Source organism: Rhinolophus ferrumequinum, chromosome 15 (genome assembly GCF_004115265.2).
Source record: "Rhinolophus ferrumequinum isolate MPI-CBG mRhiFer1 chromosome 15, mRhiFer1_v1.p, whole genome shotgun sequence".
NCBI classification, from domain to species: domain Eukaryota; kingdom Metazoa; phylum Chordata; class Mammalia; order Chiroptera; family Rhinolophidae; genus Rhinolophus; species Rhinolophus ferrumequinum.
In genome coordinates this window covers 41,914,142-41,932,437 of record NC_046298.1, presented here as the reverse complement: position 1 = coordinate 41,932,437, position 18,296 = coordinate 41,914,142, and the positions used below count along the sequence as shown (strand labels likewise).

Sequence of the window (18,296 nt, the reverse complement as noted above, 5' to 3'; positions counted from 1 at the left end):
GTCTGTATGACTATATATAGCTAGTTTTCTCTTCATCCCAGTGAGAGTTCTAACCGGCGGAGGTAGCTGTATTTGGGATTCATTAGTCCTAATTAAGAGCCTCATTTGGGCGGAGAGGCCACCTAGGTACGTAATGTCTCCAAAGACGACGGTGACACTAGCTGAAGCAGGCGTGGGAACCATTCACGTTCCCGCGAGCAGCCGTTTAACGGCGCAGCCCTCTGACAGCCTCACTTCCGTAGGACATTTGCATATTCAGCGAACGGACGACGGGACGTCAGCGTCGACGCGGTGACGTCAGGGAACGCCCCTGCAGTTACCCCGAGCGTGCGCACGTACGCGAGCACGCACGGCGACGAGTGGGCGGCAGAGGAGGGAGAGATTAGAGGCGCCCCGCCCAGTCCGCAGAGTTGCGCGTGCCCCGTGCGACCGCCAAGATGGTGGTTGGCGCGTTCCCTATGGCGAAGCTGCTATACTTGGGCATCCGGCAGATCAGCAAGCCGCTCGCCAACCGCATTAAGGAGGCCGCCCGGCGAAGCGAGTTCTTCAAGACCTATATCTGCCTTCCGCCGGCTCAGCGTGAGTCTGACCCCACGTCCCTCCAACCTTTCCATTCTCCAGTCCCTCTCAGGTGGTTGCTCAGGGGAGGGGCTTCTTTTCACGACCAATCACAGCCCGAACCGGCAAAGTCTTGCAGCCAATAGGAAGGGCTCCTGGGATAAGGGCACACAGATAGTCCAATTGTAAGGGCGGGAGTTGGGTAAGGGACGGGGCAGCTGTTGAAAATACCGGCCAGTGGAGGAAAAGAGCGCGTGGAGACTGAGGTCTAGGCGAGCCAATAGTTTGGGGGACAAGAGTAGTTTGGGCGGGGCATTCCAGGGGCCTAGCAGAGGAGGGACAAGACGGGGTCATTTGCCAGGCCATCTGTGGGGACAGAGCCCCAAAAAGCAGTTTCCAGGCTCTCGGCCTCACATAGAAAGGTGCTGGCTCAGGTAGTAAATGGCCATCGACTGTGATCAATGGCCATCAGCTGTGGCTAGTTGGCCGTCAGCTGTAACCAGTGAGCCATCAGCCATGAATATAACTGCCGTGGCTAGGCTAGCAGAAAAGGGGGAGCTAGCAAGAAGATGGTGGCTGAGTCTGCAAGCGGCACAGTGAGGGTTGAGAATTGTGTTGCTCCTGGTTCCTGTGTCCCCAATCCAGCCGCCAGCGAGAATATAGTGGTGTGACTCCCCTACCTATGGCTCTGTGGGTGTTCCTTTTTGGCCTCACCATGTCCTGCGTTCTTATGTGGGGAGTGGGACCAGAGACCCTGCCTGACACCCCGCACGACACATGGCGTAGTCGGCAGGATCCCCTGCACTACACATGGCGCAGCGAGCAGGGTATTGTGTCGGCCAAAGCTCCCCAAAAGGCAGTGGAGCAGTTTGTGCATATGAACACTCAGTTGCAGGAAGACCAGGAGGAGCAGCTGCCTGAGAGCTGGAACCCCTTGGAGGGGTGGGAAGACGTGGACGGTTCCCCAACCAGCAGAGGCCAGAGAAAGCGAAGGTTGTTGCGGCCCTGTGGGCTGGGAAGTGCTTGCTAAGGCAGCCGGATGCAGGACTTGTAGTCCCAGGAGGAAACGCTTGCTGAGTCTTCCATGGGAGATGAGGGTGAGGTCAAGGTCATCCTTCACCCTCAGGACAGCCCTGGCGAATGACTATGGACTATGGGGAATTGCCTTCCATCCCTAATTTAATTGACCACTTGACTGTTTGGGAACATACCACCATGTAGTGGAACTGGCGGATGTTTGCTTTTGTGTCTTGACCGGCCACCATTGAGAATATGTAAGCACCTTGACTGTGAGCCGCTGTTGTTCCAGCACGGTACCCTGAGAGGCCCAGAGAGAGTGGCAGTGCCCTGAGAGCCCTGGCTGTGTCCAGGAAGTCTGGCTGTGTCCAGAGAGAGTGGCAGTGCCCTGAGAGGCCCTCGTGTGCCCGGGGAGACTAGTGGTACCCTAAGAAGTCCAGGAAGTCTGGCTGTGCCCAGAAGTACTGGTGGTGCCCTGAGAAACCCTGGCTGTGTCCGGGGAGACTGTTGGTACCCTAAGAAGTCCAGGAAGTCTGGCTGTGCCCAGAAGTACTGGTGGTGCCCTGAGAAACCCTGGCTATGCCCGGGGAGACTATTGGTACCCTAAGAAGTCCAGGAAGTCTGGCTGTGCCCAGAAGTACTGGTGGTGCCCTGAGAAACCCTGGCTGTGACCAGAGAGCTTGGCTGTGTCCAGGAAATAGCATTCACCTCCAGGCTCCTCGCACAGGGCCCCTTGCGGAAGACGCTTGTCGCGTAGATTGTGAGGCGAGACCCTGTAGGGGTGGAGTGTGGGGACACCCCAAAAAGCAGTTTCCAGGCTCTCGGCCTCACATAGATCACATAGAAAGGTGCTGGCTCAGGTAGTAAATGGCCATCGACTGTGATCAAATGGCCATCAGCTGTGGCTAGTTGGCCGTCAGCTGTAACCAGTGAGCCATTAGCCATGAATATAACTGCGGTGGCTAGGCAGGCAGAAAAGTGGGAGCTAGCAAGAAGATGGTGGCTGAGTCTGCAAGCGGCACAGTGAGGGTTGAGAATTGTGTTGTTCCTGGTTCCTGTGTCTCCAACACAGCCGCCAGTGAGAGTATAGTGGTATGACTCCCCTACCTATGGTTCCGTGGGTGTTCCTTTTTGGCCTCACCATGTCCTGCGTTCTTATGTGGGGAGTGGGACCAGAGACCCCGCCTGACACCCCGCACGACGCCATCCTTAGGCGCCTTGGCTTCCAAAACTCCACCCGGTGCCTCAGTTTTCCTCCTGTCCTGGGATGTGAGAAGTGCTTGTGTGGCATCCATTTAGGACATCGGTTTGCCCCAGTTACACTCGGGGAAATAATGTCTGGATTAGAAGCATAGCTTGAAGCGAACCTGGGATCTGGGGACGTGGCCTGGGAATCTGGCAAAAGGGTAATTTTAACCAGACTGGATACTCATTCATCTATTCATTAACCCACTGATACACCGTGTTTGTTCATTCCTTCAGTAGACAGGCCGTGCTGGCTTTTTGCTGGGTACTGGGAGACACACTCATGACCCTTTCTTGTCAACTCACAGTGATCAGGGTGGTGGGAACTTTGGAACTCATAGAGGCCACCTGACACAGGGGCATAATGCCAGGAAGTCTAGAAAGGGCAGCCTGAGCTGAGATCACAAGGGCATAGTAAACTCAAAATATAAGCTGCTTTAAAAAGATGAACTATATGCTAGAGTCCTGTAGGAGCATAGAATAAGAACATTTAACAATATGCTGGGCCAGAGAACTACCATTCATCCATTCATCCGTCCATTACTTCATTTAGCTAGTATTTTCTGTGCATCAGCTCTTGCCTGGTCTTGTGCTGGGCAATGTTGGTGAAATAGTAGGGACCAAGTCTGTGCCCTCAAGGAGCTCACAGTTCAGTGGGGACAGACCCATCCTGCAAGAGTGGCCACTCATAGTGGACAGAGCTGGAATGGGAGAGCCCACTGGATGCCTGACCTGGCTTAGGGTTTAGGTGGACTTCTTGGCAGAGGACACCTCTGAGCTGGAACCTGAAGGGTGAGGAGAACCTCACCAAACAACACAGGAACGGGGATGATGTTGAGGGAGAGGGAGGAACATGTGCAAAAGTCAGATGGTTCAGGGGAGCACACCTTTTTTCCCTTATAACTTTGGGTGTTTAAAGTTTGCTTTCCAGGGCCTACAAGTCCGTTGGTGTTTGGTGGACCCTCTGCCAGAGTTGCAGATCTTAGGTTGGAAAAAGTGCTTGATTGCACAGTTACCAAGTGCTTTCATATCGGCTGTCTCATTTGACTCTCACACTATTTGTACCCATGTCAGAGAGGGGGAAAGCCTTCCCCTGGTTTAAAAAAGAGAAAACGAAGGCCTTGAGAGCAGGAGTGAATTGCTGAGGTCGTGCGTGAGTTTGTGCCATAGGCAGGACTTAAATCCTGTACTGTGGATTCCCAGAGCTAGTTTTTGTTTCCTACCGCTGCCTTTCTCCCAAACACCGTGATATGTCTTAGCATTGTGGTTTAGAAAGTGGCTTGAGTTAGACTGACATGGGTTCCAGTCTGGGCCCCACCCCTTCCCAGCTGGGTAGCTTTGGGCAAGTCAATGAACCCCTCTGAGCTTCAGCTTCTTTTTCTGTATAGTGCGTATTAATAATAGCAACATTTAATGCACACTCACTTTGTGCCAGGCAGTGTGCTAAGCACTGCACAGGCCTTCCAACATCAAATCCTCACAAATTATCGTGAGATAGATTGTTGTTATTCCCATTTTGTGTACTATATACTATATAAGCACTTATACTATGAATGATACTTACGTTGTTATGAGGAGTAAGTGGATATACAATATTAAGTCAGTGGTTGGCACTGAGTTGTGGCTATTGTGTAGATGTTGTGAATACAGCAGACAAGAAGAGGCAAAAATTCTTGTCCTCAGGGCCATTACATTCTGGGCGAGCGGTGAGGAAGCCAGACAAACAAAATTAATAGTTAAAAATATGAAGTATATTAGATAGTAATAACCGCTCTGTGCAAAAGTCAGATGGTTCAGGGGAGCACATGTGCAACATGTGCAAAAGGAACATGTGCAAAAACATAAGAGAAACATCAGAGAAAACATCAGAGATGCAGAAAGAGTATTTGGAGGCAGATTGTAAGTTTACATAGGATGATCAGAGAGACCTCACTGAAAATATGAGAAGGAGAAGAGGGAGCAAGCAGTACAGGTATCTGGAGAAGAACATTCTAGCCCACAGGTTCTGCACATGCAAAGACCCTGAGGTGAGAGTGTGCCGGGTATGTTGGACAAACAGTGAGCTGAGAGACTAAGTGGAGACCAAGGGCAGAGGGGAAACCTGTGTGACGGGAAAGGGGGACAGATCGTGCAGGGCCCGTTGGCCACCACAAGTGCTTTGGCTTTACTGAGTGGATGGCACTCACTGGAGGGTCTGAGCAGAGGAGGGACAGGATCTGCATTGTATTTTAATAGGATCCATTTGGCAATCGTAGGGTGAGGATGGATGCAGGAAGGAGGAGACCATAGTGGTCCAGGTGAGAGGCGGATGGGGAAGAGAGGTCAGATTCCAGAGAAATTTTTTCCCCCAGCTCTTCTTAAAATTCCAACCCCACAGAAAAGTGGAAAGAAAGAATGGTGTAGTCATCAGTTACATACCCTTTGTCACCTGTTTCATCTGTTATTAGCCTTCAACAAATTTTCCATGTCTTTGCTCTTATATATGTATGCGTGTATGTATGTATACACATTTTGTTCCCGTGAACAATTTGAAAATAAGTTGTGAACATGACACTTCACTCCTAAATATTTCAGCATGTATCACCTAAGAACAAAGACTTTCTGTATAGTACAGTGTCAATGTTATACCTGAGAATTTTAACATCAATAACTATAATCATATTCTGATTTCTCCACTTGTCAGCAAAATGCCCTTCTCACTGTTTCCTATTATTATTATTTTTAATCGAGGGTCTGCTCAAGTATCATGCACTGCATTTGATTATCATGCCTCTTTAGTATCCTTTAATCTACAGCAGGGCGTGGTAATCTGGCCCACTGCCTTTCTTTGTAAATAAAGTTTTATTGGAATACAGCCACTTTCATTTGTTTGCATATTGTGTGTGGCTGCACAGTTGTGTTTGTATGGCCCACAAATCTAAAATGTTTACTCTGTGGCCCTTTATGGAAAATGTTTGCTGACCCTGCTCTTTCTTGTTTTTCCTGACATTGTCATTTGGAAGAATCCAAGCCAATTGTCCCTTCGAGCATCGCACAATCTGGAGCTTTCTGATCGTTTCCTCTGATTGGATTCATGTTGAGCATCTTTGGCAGGAACACCACAGCCGTGATGGTGTGTCCTAAGGACATCACCTCGGGGCTCCTGCTGTCTGTTGCTTCCGTCATTTGTGATGGTAACTTGGAGCCCTTGGTTAAGGTGGTGACCACTAAAAGAACCTTTCCTTTTCCCCTTAGTAATGAATAACCAGTAGATTTGTGTGGAAGGTAGAGCTGGCAGGATTTCCTGTGGATTGGGTGTGACATGGCAGACTGGAGGAGGGGCAGGTTGCATAGAAAGGACCAGGAGCTCAGTCCGGGGCAGGTTTCGTTGGAGATGCTATTAGATACTGGAGTGCACTGACTAATCTTTACACGTCTTCTCTTATGTTGTTATTGTCTTCACACTGCTAATTGCCGTTTGTTTTGGCCCCCAGCCCGTGCGATTAGAATTTCTCAGAGCCAGTAGCAGCCTTGTGTTCTCCGGGGTCAGGCCTCCCGAGCTGACTAACACATCCAGCATCAGTACCTTTGGCTGGGCTTCTTTAGGCTCAGCAGGGGCAGCCCGGCTGTCTGGGTTCTCACAGGAGAGGCTGGAGCGGTAGGTGTATCTGCCTGAGGAAAGAACAGTAAATGCCAGAAGCATAACTCATTGATGATGCACTGTGTTGCGGACGCAAGGATCTTTTTCAACGAAGATTTCTGGGAGAGGGACAAATAAAAGAGGTTGGTGATGCCGGGGAGGTTGAAGCCACTCTTGCCGAGTGCTCTGCTGACACTTCCCGGGGAGCTGTGGGATATCTTTGGGCAGTGGGAAGATTCCGGTTCGTTTCTGCTTATTCCTTTGGAGTGTACTATCATTATTGTTTACCACTCACAGGAGACAGAATAATGCCCCCACAAAAAAAAAGAAAAAGCAAAATGGCCACATCCTAATCCCTAAGCTGTTGAATGTGTTACCTTACACAGCAAAGGGGACTTCACAGATGTGACTAAACCAAGGATTGGGGATAGGGAGGTTATCCTGGGTTATCCAGGTGTGCCTGATGTGATCACAAGGGTCCTTAGAAGTCAAAGAGGGAGACAGGAAAGGGAACGATTTAAAGATGTTACCCTGCTGGCCTTGAAGCTGGAGGAGGGGCCAGGAGCCAAGGAATGCAGGTAGCCTCTAAAGCTGGAAAAGGCGAGGAAATGGATTGTCCTCTAGAGCCTCCGGAAAGGAACTCTACCCTGCTGACACCTGGAGTTTAGACCAGTGAGACCCATTTTGAACTTCTGATCTCTGGATCTGTAGATAATAAATTAGTGTTGTTTTAAGCCACTACGTTTGTGGTCATTTGTTACAGAAGCAATAGGACACGAATACGCCACACAACTCTCTCAGGTTGCTGGCCTAATTTTTTCCGAAGTGCTTAACTCTGTGGTCGTTCTTTGGTGTTTAGGCCTTGGAGTTGGTTTCAGTTTTCTATTGCTGCATAGCAATCTGACCCAAAGCTTAGTGGCTTAAAACAGTAGCCCTTTCACTCTCTTTCTCACTTCTGTGGCCTGACTGGGCTCAGCTGGGCAGTTCTTCTGCTGGGCTTGCTGGGTGGTTTCTCATGGGGTGTGGTCAGAGGGCAGCTGGGGCTGAAGTCCCCAGGAGGCTCGACTGGGGTGTTGAAACGACCAGTTCCCTCTCTCCCTCTCAGTGTTGTCTCAGGATCTCTTCTCCATATGGTCTCCAGCAGGGTAGTTGAATTTTTTACTTGGTCACTCAGGGCTCCCAAAAGCCAGATTTCTAGGAGGCCAGAAGCAGAAGCTGCAGGCCTTTTAAAAGCGAGACCTGGAATTGCACTGTCATTTCCACCACATTCTGTTGGTCAGAGCAGTTCTGGCACAGATGAGAGTGAGTGTAGCAGGGGACTGCACAGGCAGTCTACAGCAGAATGGATACTGTTGGGTTTGAATCTTGGCACTACTTACTTGCTGTGTGACTTTGGGCAAGTACCTTGACCTCTCTGAGGCTTAGTTTCTATATTTGTCAAATGAAGGTAATAGAAGTCATCTCTTGGGATTGTTCTGAGGATGTAAGAAGAAGCAGTGACTATCAAGGCCTGGCTCACACAGATCATGCGTATCTGGTTGTTAGCACTGGCTGTGGGCACATATAGAATTTGTTCTTATCATATGTGGGTATTACTTACTACCCAGAAGGTAAAACCTGCTTCCACATAAAGGCTTCCTGCACTCAGATCCATGCTCTGGTATGTGTTCTGGGGAAGTCAGTGTGCCTTTCTGTTCCTCAGTTTCCTCCTCTGTATAGGATAGTATCACGTCATAGGTCTGATGGGAGGATCTATTGTGTGCACAAATACCCTTAGGATAGGCCTGGCACATTCTGAGTTCAGTAAACAACAGTGTGGCTGAGTAGATAAGAACCTGGCTTCTGAAGCTGAGCTGCCTGCATGTGAATGCCAGTTCTGCCACCTTGTGTGTGAGCCGGGGCCAGTTATTTAACTTCTCTGGTCCTCAGTTTTGTTGTCTATAAATTGGATTGTCAGGTTGATTCTGTGAGTTAATATCCATAAAGCATTAAATAGTGCCTGGCCCTTAAGCGCTGCATAAATGTTTGTTGAATGTATAGAAATGTCAGGCATCATTGTTATTTATCATCATCATCATTTTATTTTATTATTATTATTATTTTTTTTTTTTAGTTTTTATTGGGAAATATTGGGGAACTGTGTGCTTCTCCAGGGCCCATCAGCTCCAAGTTGTTGTCCTTCAATCTAGTTGTGGAGGGTGCAGCTCACTGGCCCGTGTGGGAATAGAACCGGCAACCCTGTCGTTTAGAGCTTGCGCTGTAACCTACTGAGCCACCCGGTTGCGCGCCCCGCCCCCATCATCATTTTAATGCTAAACCTTCTAACGTCCTTCTCGGTGCCCACTCCTGCGTCCTCTGTCGCGGCCAAGCAGTCAGTACTTCAAGCTGTACGAGTAGATGATGATGTCCCTCTTCCTCAGTCAGCCGTCACAGGCTTACATCAGACGGAAGGGTCTGGGCTTTCCTGGGAACATTTCTAACTGGCGTGGGGCAATGATTATGTTTGTCTGATCAAGCGCTGGGCTTGGAGTTATATTTCTGAGTAAAGAAAAGTGACACAGTCAACCAGACAGAGGGCAGTGTGGCTGAGTAGAGAGCCTCACATTACCTAATACTGCATAAACTATTTAAAGCATCCTTTGAAATGAATGGATGTACCAACAAGGAGAAAAAGGACTCCTCCCAGAGCAAGGAGAAAGCAAGGGTAAAGAGCTGAGGTGGGGTGTGAGCCTTGAAGCTGCCTGATACTCCAGTGACACTGACAAATCCACATAGCCTTGGGGACAGGGGCTGTGCTGTGGGAAAATGGGCCAGGGGACTGCCTTGTGCAAAACCAGGTCCTGGGAAAGGTACCCCTCAGGGGAAGGGTGAACTAGAGAAAACCCACCCTGCGAAGAAGGCACGTAGTCTTAGATCTAGGTGGAGACAGAAAAATCTTAGAATTTATGGCCACTGACTGTCCCTCATGTGGGTTTGGGCCTGAATTATACTCTTTGAAAGGTCCTGGAAGCAACAGGCTGAGAACGAACCTGGATCTGTGTGACCCTGAGCTCCTGTAAGGACAAACAAACCCTCTCTGCAGGAGTGTCCCCTCTGCCAGGGGCTTAGAGAATTCCTTCAGCCAGAGTTCTGGCACAGAGGAGCTCGTGATAAAAAATTATGTACCTTACAGAGACGCGGGCGCCATGAGTGAGAGTCTGCGGCACAAGACATGGCAGATCAAGACTTGCAAACATTGCAGATATTGGAATAATCAGAGGTGGAGATAAAATACTTATGTTTATATGTGAAAAGGATACAATAGGCGGAATATAAAACATAAGTACAATAAAAAAATAGCAGGAAGTTAGAAAAAGAACCAAATAGAACTTCTATAAATGACAAATACAGAAATTGATGTTCAGAACTCAGTAGAAGGACTAAGGATATACCAGATTAAATACAGCTGTCTGGAGGATTGATCACTGATAGCTGATCTGAAGGGACAAACGGGAGCTTTGTGAGGTGCTCCCTTGAGGTGCCCAGGAGTGCCACCTGCAGTCCCTGATGGGTCCATCTGGGGAAGAGCTGGGCATTTTTATCTTTAACATTCTCCAGAGGATTCTCCTGTGCGTGAGTATTTGAAAATCACTTCCCTGGAGCCTGTAATCTCCAGAGCACCACATCAATCATGGTGACAGCCGGGTTGCTGCTGGTGACCTCTAAATGGTTTTTATTATGCTCTCCTGTTAAGGAAACATTATTGAGCATCGTATGTATATATGTATATATGTATGTATGTATGTGTGTAGTTATTTGGCAGCCATGTATAGTGCTAGCATATAATACTGTGCATGTATTATGTGCATTTAAAAACAAAAATTAGAAGGGTTGAAATTGATATTTTAAAAATAAAATTTTTATTTTATGTATTCATGGCCCCCCAAATATTTTTGCTCTCACTAAAAATGTTTTCTTGTACATTGTTAAATGCATTTGGAAACTCTTGGTGCAGCCCTCCGTGAGAGCCTGGTTTTGACATTTTTGTATATGGCTGTTACAGCTGGCAAAGACCTAACTAAGGCACAGAGATCCAGATGAGAGCAGTGTGCCGTCAGCTGCATTTTCTCCTGCTGTTCATTTTTCAGTCCCACCTTCATATGTGGAGACTTCTGTTGGAATTTTGCTTGTGCTGGCATTATTATGTAAGTCTTCAGTCCTAGGTTCAGAGCAGGAGTTTTTTTAAGAAGCTCCTGTGTGAAGGAGGTTACAGATTTGCTCTCTTGCGGGCGCTCACCCGATCTCTCTGGTGGAGGGGTGGCAGCTCGGGAGTCCCAGGGACATGGGAAAGGACTGAGCTGTGTGGCTTTGGGGCAGGAGCTGTAGGGAGGGAGCCATTTTTGTCTCTGTATGGAGCCTGACACGTGTGGCCTACAGGAGGGTGCCATCTTTTCAGTGTTAAGCCTTCCCCCAAAGGGTCAAGTCTGGGACTGCAGTGGTCTGGTGGAATCTGTGCATGTGCACTGCCTTAGTGACGCCCTTGGTCCCCACCCGCTGCATAGCTGGTACTACATTGCCCGGGACACTCTTGACTGCTGGATTGCTGGTCCCACCCCACAGGCTGCGAAAGCCTTTTTTGCAGCTGTGGACAGCCCTGTGGTGGCCCAGGAAATACTTGCTGGTGGGCAGTGACCCAAGATCTGCACCACAGGGTCTCTTGGGCAGCTCTCGGGGACCTCTGGCCTGAGATGGGTGGTGGCTGGCCTGGGTTTTCTCAGAGCATTTTTGCAGGGCGGTCGTAGGCCTAGCACCAGTCTGGTCCAGGAGCTGAGACTGCATTGACTTTGTAGTAGCCACCAACCGCACCCTTTAGCTCCCTGGAACCCTGCCCTGCCCACCTAGAGCTGCATTGCCAGGGGCATTCTGGGTTCCTGGGTGGCCCACCCCACCCCACAAGCTTCAGAGGCCTTTTATAGCCCCCGATAGCCTGGAGAAATTTTGGTGGTACACGGTGACTCAAAACCTGCGCTGCAGCCACTCAGGGCTAGCCAGAGGCAAGTGGTAGCTGCAGCCACTCAGGGCTAGCCAGAGGCAAGTGGTAGCTGGCCCGGTGCTCCAAGGGCGTTTGGCTAAGTGGTCATTGTCCACGCACTGCCCCGAGGCAAGCAGGGCAGTATGAAGTGATCACAGGCTGGGCACTGGCGTAAGAACTGAATCTGCGTTAACTTTGTAAAAACCACCACCAGCCACATTTCCTGATTCCCTGGGACTCTGCCCCACCCCGCTAGTGCTGCATCGCCGAGGGCTCTCTCAGCACCAGGTCAGCCAGCCCGAGCCTGTTCACCTAAGGAGGCTCTTTCAACGGCTGGGCCTTGCGGGCAGTTTGTGGGTAGCAATAGGCCAACGGGACCTTGGACCTTTTGCTAAGCTGCCTCAGACCTAGTACTGGTGGCAGATGGCCTTGGTTCATGGTGAGGCTACCCCACACACCTTAAGGTCCAGCACAGGCAGCAGCCAATCACATATAGCTTTGAGGCTACTACCAGGTGGCCGTGGGCTGGTCACAGGCAAGGCTGAAATTGGCCTGCATGGGTGAGACACCAGAAACAACACACCCAGAGGCCAGCTTCAGACCACACCAGAGCACTACCTGGCTAGCTGCACAGGGTCTCATCCAAAGTGGGAGGGGGGTGTTTCAACGAGCACAAGAACCCATGGGAGCGAATCGTCCTCTGAGGGGTCAGCTTCCATGCAGCAGCTCATACACAGTGGGCATAGCCAGTCCTCACAGTCAGTCAGCCTGGGATTCAGTCCCACCGACAGACATGCCAAAAGCAATCAAGGCTCAATTATAACTGGAGAACACACTCGAGGGATACTCCTGGAACACATGCACAGGAGATCAGGGAGACTGCATCATTGGACCATACAGGACACATACTACATAAGGCCACCCAGCAAAGACTGAGAGACATAGGAGATCTACCTCGTACATAGAAGCAAACACAGAGAGGCAGCCAGAATGAGGAAACAAAGAAACATGTCCCAAATAAAAGAACAGGAGAAACCTCCAGAAATAGAACTAAATGAAATGGAGGCAAACAACCTATGAGAGACAGAGTTTAAAACACTGATTATAAGAATGCTTAAGGAACTTGGTGAGAATGTCAACAAGGAGATAGCAAACATAAAGAAGAACATAGAAACCATAAAAAAGTCAGAAAGAAAGAATATACTAGAAGGAATCAGCAGCAGATTAGATGAAGCAGAGGATTGAATCAGCAATTTAGAAGACAAGGTAGCATAAAACACCCAATTGGAACAACAAAAAGAAAAAAGAATTAAAAAAAAAAAAGAAGATAGTTTAAGGAACCTGTGGTACAACATCAAGCGTAACAACATTCGCATTATAGGAGTACCAGGAGAAGAGAAGGAACAAAGGATTGAGAACCTATTAGAAGAAATAATGACTAAAAACTTCCCTAACCTGACAAAGGAAATAGACATACAAGCCCAGGAAGCGCAGAGAGTCCCAAACAAGATGAGCCCAAACAGGTCCACACCAAGACACATAATAATTAAAATGACAAAGGTTAAAGATAGAATCCTAAAAGCAGTAAGAGGAAGACAACTAGTTACTTACAAGGGAGCTCCCATAGATTGTCAGCTGATTTCTCAACAGAAACTCCCTGCCAGAAGGGAGTGGTAGGAAATATTCAAAGTGATGAAAAACAAGGCTGTACAACCAAGACTATTCTACCCAGCAAGGCTATCATTTAAAATTGAAGGGGAGATAAAGAGCTTCCCAGACCAAAAATAAAAATGCGAAAAGAATTCATTACTACCAAGCCAGTATTACAAGAAATGTTAAAATGACTTTTTTAAGCAGAAGAAAGGAGAAAACAAACGAAGATCAAAAATATGAATAATAAAATAGCTATAATTATGTACCTATCAATAATCACTTTAAATGTAAGTGCATTAAGTGCTCCAATCAAAAGACAGGGTAGCTGCGTGGATAAGAAAACCCATGCATATGCTGTCTACAAGAGACCCACCTCAGATCGAAAGACACACACAGACTGAAAATAAAGGAATGAAAAAAGACATTTCATGCAAATAGAAATGAGAAAAAAGGTGGGGTAGCAATACTTATATCAAACAAAATATACTTAAAATGAAGACTATAATAAGAGACAAAGAAGGATATTACATAATAATAAAGGGATCAATCCAACAAGAGGACATCACCCTAGTAAACTTTTATGCACCCAACATAGTAGGAGCACCTAAAAATATCTAAATATATAAAGCAAATATTGACTGACATAAAGGCAGAGAACAACAGTAACACAATCATAGGGGACTTTAACATCCCACTGACACAGATCTTCCAGACAGAAAATCAACGTGGAAACAGTGGCCTTAAATGACACTAGACTAGATGGATTTAATTGATAGGTTTAGAGCATTTCACCCCCAAACAGCAGAATGTACATTCTTTTCAAGTGCACATAGGACATTTTCCAAGATAGACCATATGTTGAGCCACAAAAGAAGTCTCAATAAATTTAAGAAGATTTAAATCATATCAAGCGTCTTCTCTGAACACAATGGTATGAAACTAGAAATCAATTACAAGAAAAAAACTGAAAAATGCACAAACATATGGCGACTAAATAACATGCTACTAAATAATGAATAGGTCAACAATGAGATCAAGGAAGAAATCAAAAGATACCTTGAGACAAATGAAAATGAAAACGTGCGGCAGCCAGATGGCTCAGTTGGTTAGAGTGTGCGCTGTTAACCAACTATGTTGCTGGTTCAATTCCTGCATGGGATGGTGGGCTGTGCCCCCTGCAACTAAGATTGAAAACGGTGACTGGACTTGGAGCTGAGCTGCGACCTCCACAACTAGATTGAAGGACAACAATTTGATTTGGAGCTGATGGGTCCTGGAAATACACACTGTTCCCCAATATTGCCCAATAAAAAAATTAAATAAAAAACCCCCCGCAATGGCCCAAAATCTATGGGACACAGTGAGAGCAGCCCTAAGGGAAATTCATAGCAATGCAGGCCTACCTAAAGAAATAAGAAAAATCTCAAATCAACAGTCTGTCTTTACACCTAAGGGAACTGGAAAAAGAACAGCAAACAAAGCCCAAAATGAGTACAAGGAAGGAAATAATAAAGGTCAGAGAAGAAATAAATGAAATAGAGGCTAAAAAAACCAAAAGATCAATGAAACCAAGAGCTGGTTTTCTGAAACCATAAACAAAATCGACAAACCTTTAACCAGACTCATAAAGAAAAAGAGAGAGAGGATCCAAATGAAAGCAACTACAGACTATGACTACAGACACCACAGAAATACAAAAAAAAATTAAGAAAATACTACGAGCAACTATACGCCAACAAATCAAACAATCTGGAAGAAATGGATAAATTCCTAGAAGCATACAATCTTCCAAGGTGAATCGAAAAGAAACAGAAAATCTGAACAGGCCAATTATTACCAACAAAATTGAATCAGTAATCAACAAGCTTCCAACAAACAAAAGTCCTGGACCAGACGGCTTCACAGGTGAATTTTACCAAACATTCAAAAAAGAATTAACATCCATTGTGCTCAAACTATTCCAAAAAATCCAGAATGAGGGAAGGCTCCCAAGTTCATTTTATGATGCCACCATTACCCTGATCCCAAAACCAGACAAAGACATTACAAAAAAAGAAAACTATAGGCAGATATCCCTAATGAACATAGATGCAGAAATCCTCAACAAAATATTAGCAAACTGAATTCAGCAATACATTAAAAAGATCATACACTACAATCAAGTGGGATTCATTCCTGGTATGCAAGTTTGGCTCAGTATCCACAGATCTGTTAATATGATACACCACATCAAAAAATGAAAAATAAAAATCATATGGTCATATCAATGGATGCAGAAAAAGCATTTGACAAAATCCAGCACCCATTTATGATAAAAACTCTTCAGCAAAGTGGGAATAGAAGGAACATATCCCAACATAATAAAGGCCATATATGGCAAACCCACAGCTAACATACTCAATGGGGAAGAGCTAAAAGCACTCCCCTTAAAATCAGGAACCAGACAAGGATGCCTACTTTCACTTTTATTCAATATAGTACTGGAAGTTCTAGTCACAGCAATCAGACAAGTAAAAGAAAAGGTATCCAAAAGGGAAAGGAAGAAGTAAAATTGTCATTACTTGCAGATGACATGATACTGTATATAGAGAACCCCAAAGATTCCACACACAAAAAAAAGCTATTGCAACTGATAAATGAATTTAATAAAGTAGCAGGATACAAAATTAATATACAGAAATAGGTTGCAATTTTATATGCTAATAATGAACTATCAGAAAGAGAAATTAAGAAAACAGTCCTATTTACAATCACATCAAACAAAAATACTTAGAAATAAATTTAACCAAGAAAGTAAAAGGCCTGTACTCAGAAGATTATAAGACATTGAAGAGAGAAATTAAAGAAGATACAAATAAATGGAAACATATACCATGCTCATGGATAGGAAAAATTAATATAGTTAAAATGTCCAGGGCCGGCCCGGTGGCTCAGGCAGTTGGAGCTCCGTGCTCCTAACTCCGAAGGCTGCCGGTTCAATTCCCACATGGGCCAGTGGGCTCTCAACCACAAGGTTAAGGGTTCAACTCCTCGAGTCCCGCAAGGGATGGTGGGCAGTGCCCCCTGCAACTAAGATTGAACACGGCACCTTGACCTGAGCTGCCACTGAGCTCCCAGATGGCTCAGTTGGTTGGAGCACATCCTCTCAACCACAAGGTTGCCGGTTCGACTCCCGCAAGGGATGGTGGGCTGTGCCCCCTGCAACTAGCAATGGCAACTGGACCTGGAGCTGAGCTGTGCCCTCCACAACTAAGACTGAAAGGACAACAACTTGACTTGGAAAAAAGTCCTGGAGGTACACACTGTTCCCCAAAAAAGTCCTGTTCCCCTTCCCCAATAAAATCTTTTAAAAAAAAAATGTCCATAGTACCCAAAGCAATATATAGATTCAACGCAATCCCTATCAAAATACCAGTGGCATTTTTCACTAGAACAAACGATCCTAAAATTTATATGGAAATGTAAAAGATCCTGAATAGCCACGGTAATCCTGAGAAAGAAGCACAAAGCTGGAGGTATCATGCTACCTGGTATCAAATTATACTACAAGTCCATAGTAATCAAAACAGGATGGTGTTGATTAAAAAACAGACACATTAGATCAATGAACAGAATAGAGAGCCCAGAAATAAATCCATTTAATCTATGACAAAGGAAGCAAGAATTTACATTGGGGTAAAGACAGTCTGTTTAATAAATGGTGCTGGGAAAACTGGACAGACACATGCAAAAAAATGAAAATGGACCACCTTCTTATGCCATATACAAGAATAAACTCAAAATGGATTAAAGACTTAAATGTAAGACCTGAAACTATAAAACTCCTAGAAGAACATGTAGGAACTAAACTCTCAGACATTACCCATAGTAATATTTTTGTTGATACATCTCCTTGGGCAAGGGAAAACAAGAAAAACAAGTGGGACTACATCAAACTAAAGTCTTTTTCACAGCAAAAGAAACCATCAACAAAACAAAAAGACATCCTACTGACTGGGAGAAGATATTTGCCAATGATACATCTGATAAGGGGTTAATATCCAAAATTCATAAAGAACTCATGTAACTGAACACCAAAATAACAAACAATCCAATTAAAAAAGGGGCAGAGGACCTGAATAGATATTTCTCCAAAGAGGACATACAGATGGCCAATAGATATATGAAAAGATGCTCAGCGTCGCTAATCAGAGAAATGCAAATTAAAACCACAAGAGATAACACCTCCTGTCAGAATGGCTAGCATCAGTAAATCAACAAACAAGTGTTGGTGAGGATGTGGAGAAAAGGGGACCCTCATGCACTGTTGGTGGGATTGCAGATTGATGCAGCCGCTATGTAAAACAGAATGGAGGTTCCTCAAGAAATTAAAAATAGAACTACCTTATGACCCAACAATTCCACTCATGGGTATTTATACAAAGAAATCCAAAACACTAATTCAAAAAAATATATGCACCCTTACGTTTATTGCAGCGCTACTCACAATAGCCAAGATACGGAGACAACCAAAATGCCCATCAGTAGGCGACTGGATAAATTGTGGTACATTTATACAATGCAGTATTACTCTGCCATACAAAAGAATGAAATCTTACCATTTGAAACAACATGGATGGACGTAGAGGATATTATGCTAAGTGAAATAAGTCAGACCGAGAAAGACAAATATCATATCTGACTTATATGTGGAATTTAAAGAACAGAAGAAATGAGCAAAACAAATATAGACTCATAGATACAGAGAACAAACTGATGTTTGCTAGATGGGAGGGGTTGGGGGATGGGTGAGAAAAGTGAAGGGCTTAGGAAGTACAAATTGGTAGTCACAAAATAGTCACGGGGATGTGAAATACAGTATTCGGAATATAATCAATGTAAAGACTATTAGAGTGTCAGATGGGTACTGGACTTACTGAGAGGATCATTTCATAGATTATATTAAGTGCCTAACCACTGCACTGTACAACTGAAACTAATATAAAGTGATATTGAATGGCAACTGTAATATATATGTATATATATGTACTCATAGGATGTAAAGTACAGCATAGGAAATATAGTCAATAGTGTTGTAATAGCTATGTACGGTGTCAGGTGGGTAGTAGACTTGGTGGGGTTATCACTTTGTGAGGGGTGTAAATGTCTAATCATTACGTTGTTTAGTACACCTGAAACTTTAAAAAAAAGAAG

General features: G+C 45.6%; 1 protein-coding gene across 1 annotated transcript in view; it reads left to right on the top strand.

The window, feature by feature from the left end:
• Positions 1-327: 327 nt before the first annotated feature.
• The window catches only part of LOC117034540 (optic atrophy 3 protein), a 43,398-nt gene continuing 25,429 nt past the window's right edge, over positions 328-18,296 (top strand). Inside the window, exon 1 of the mRNA XM_033127582.1 lies at positions 328-579. Within this exon, the coding sequence (XP_032983473.1) occupies positions 438-579 (142 nt within the window). The 5' untranslated portion in view covers positions 328-437. The remainder of the gene's footprint in view (positions 580-18,296) is intronic.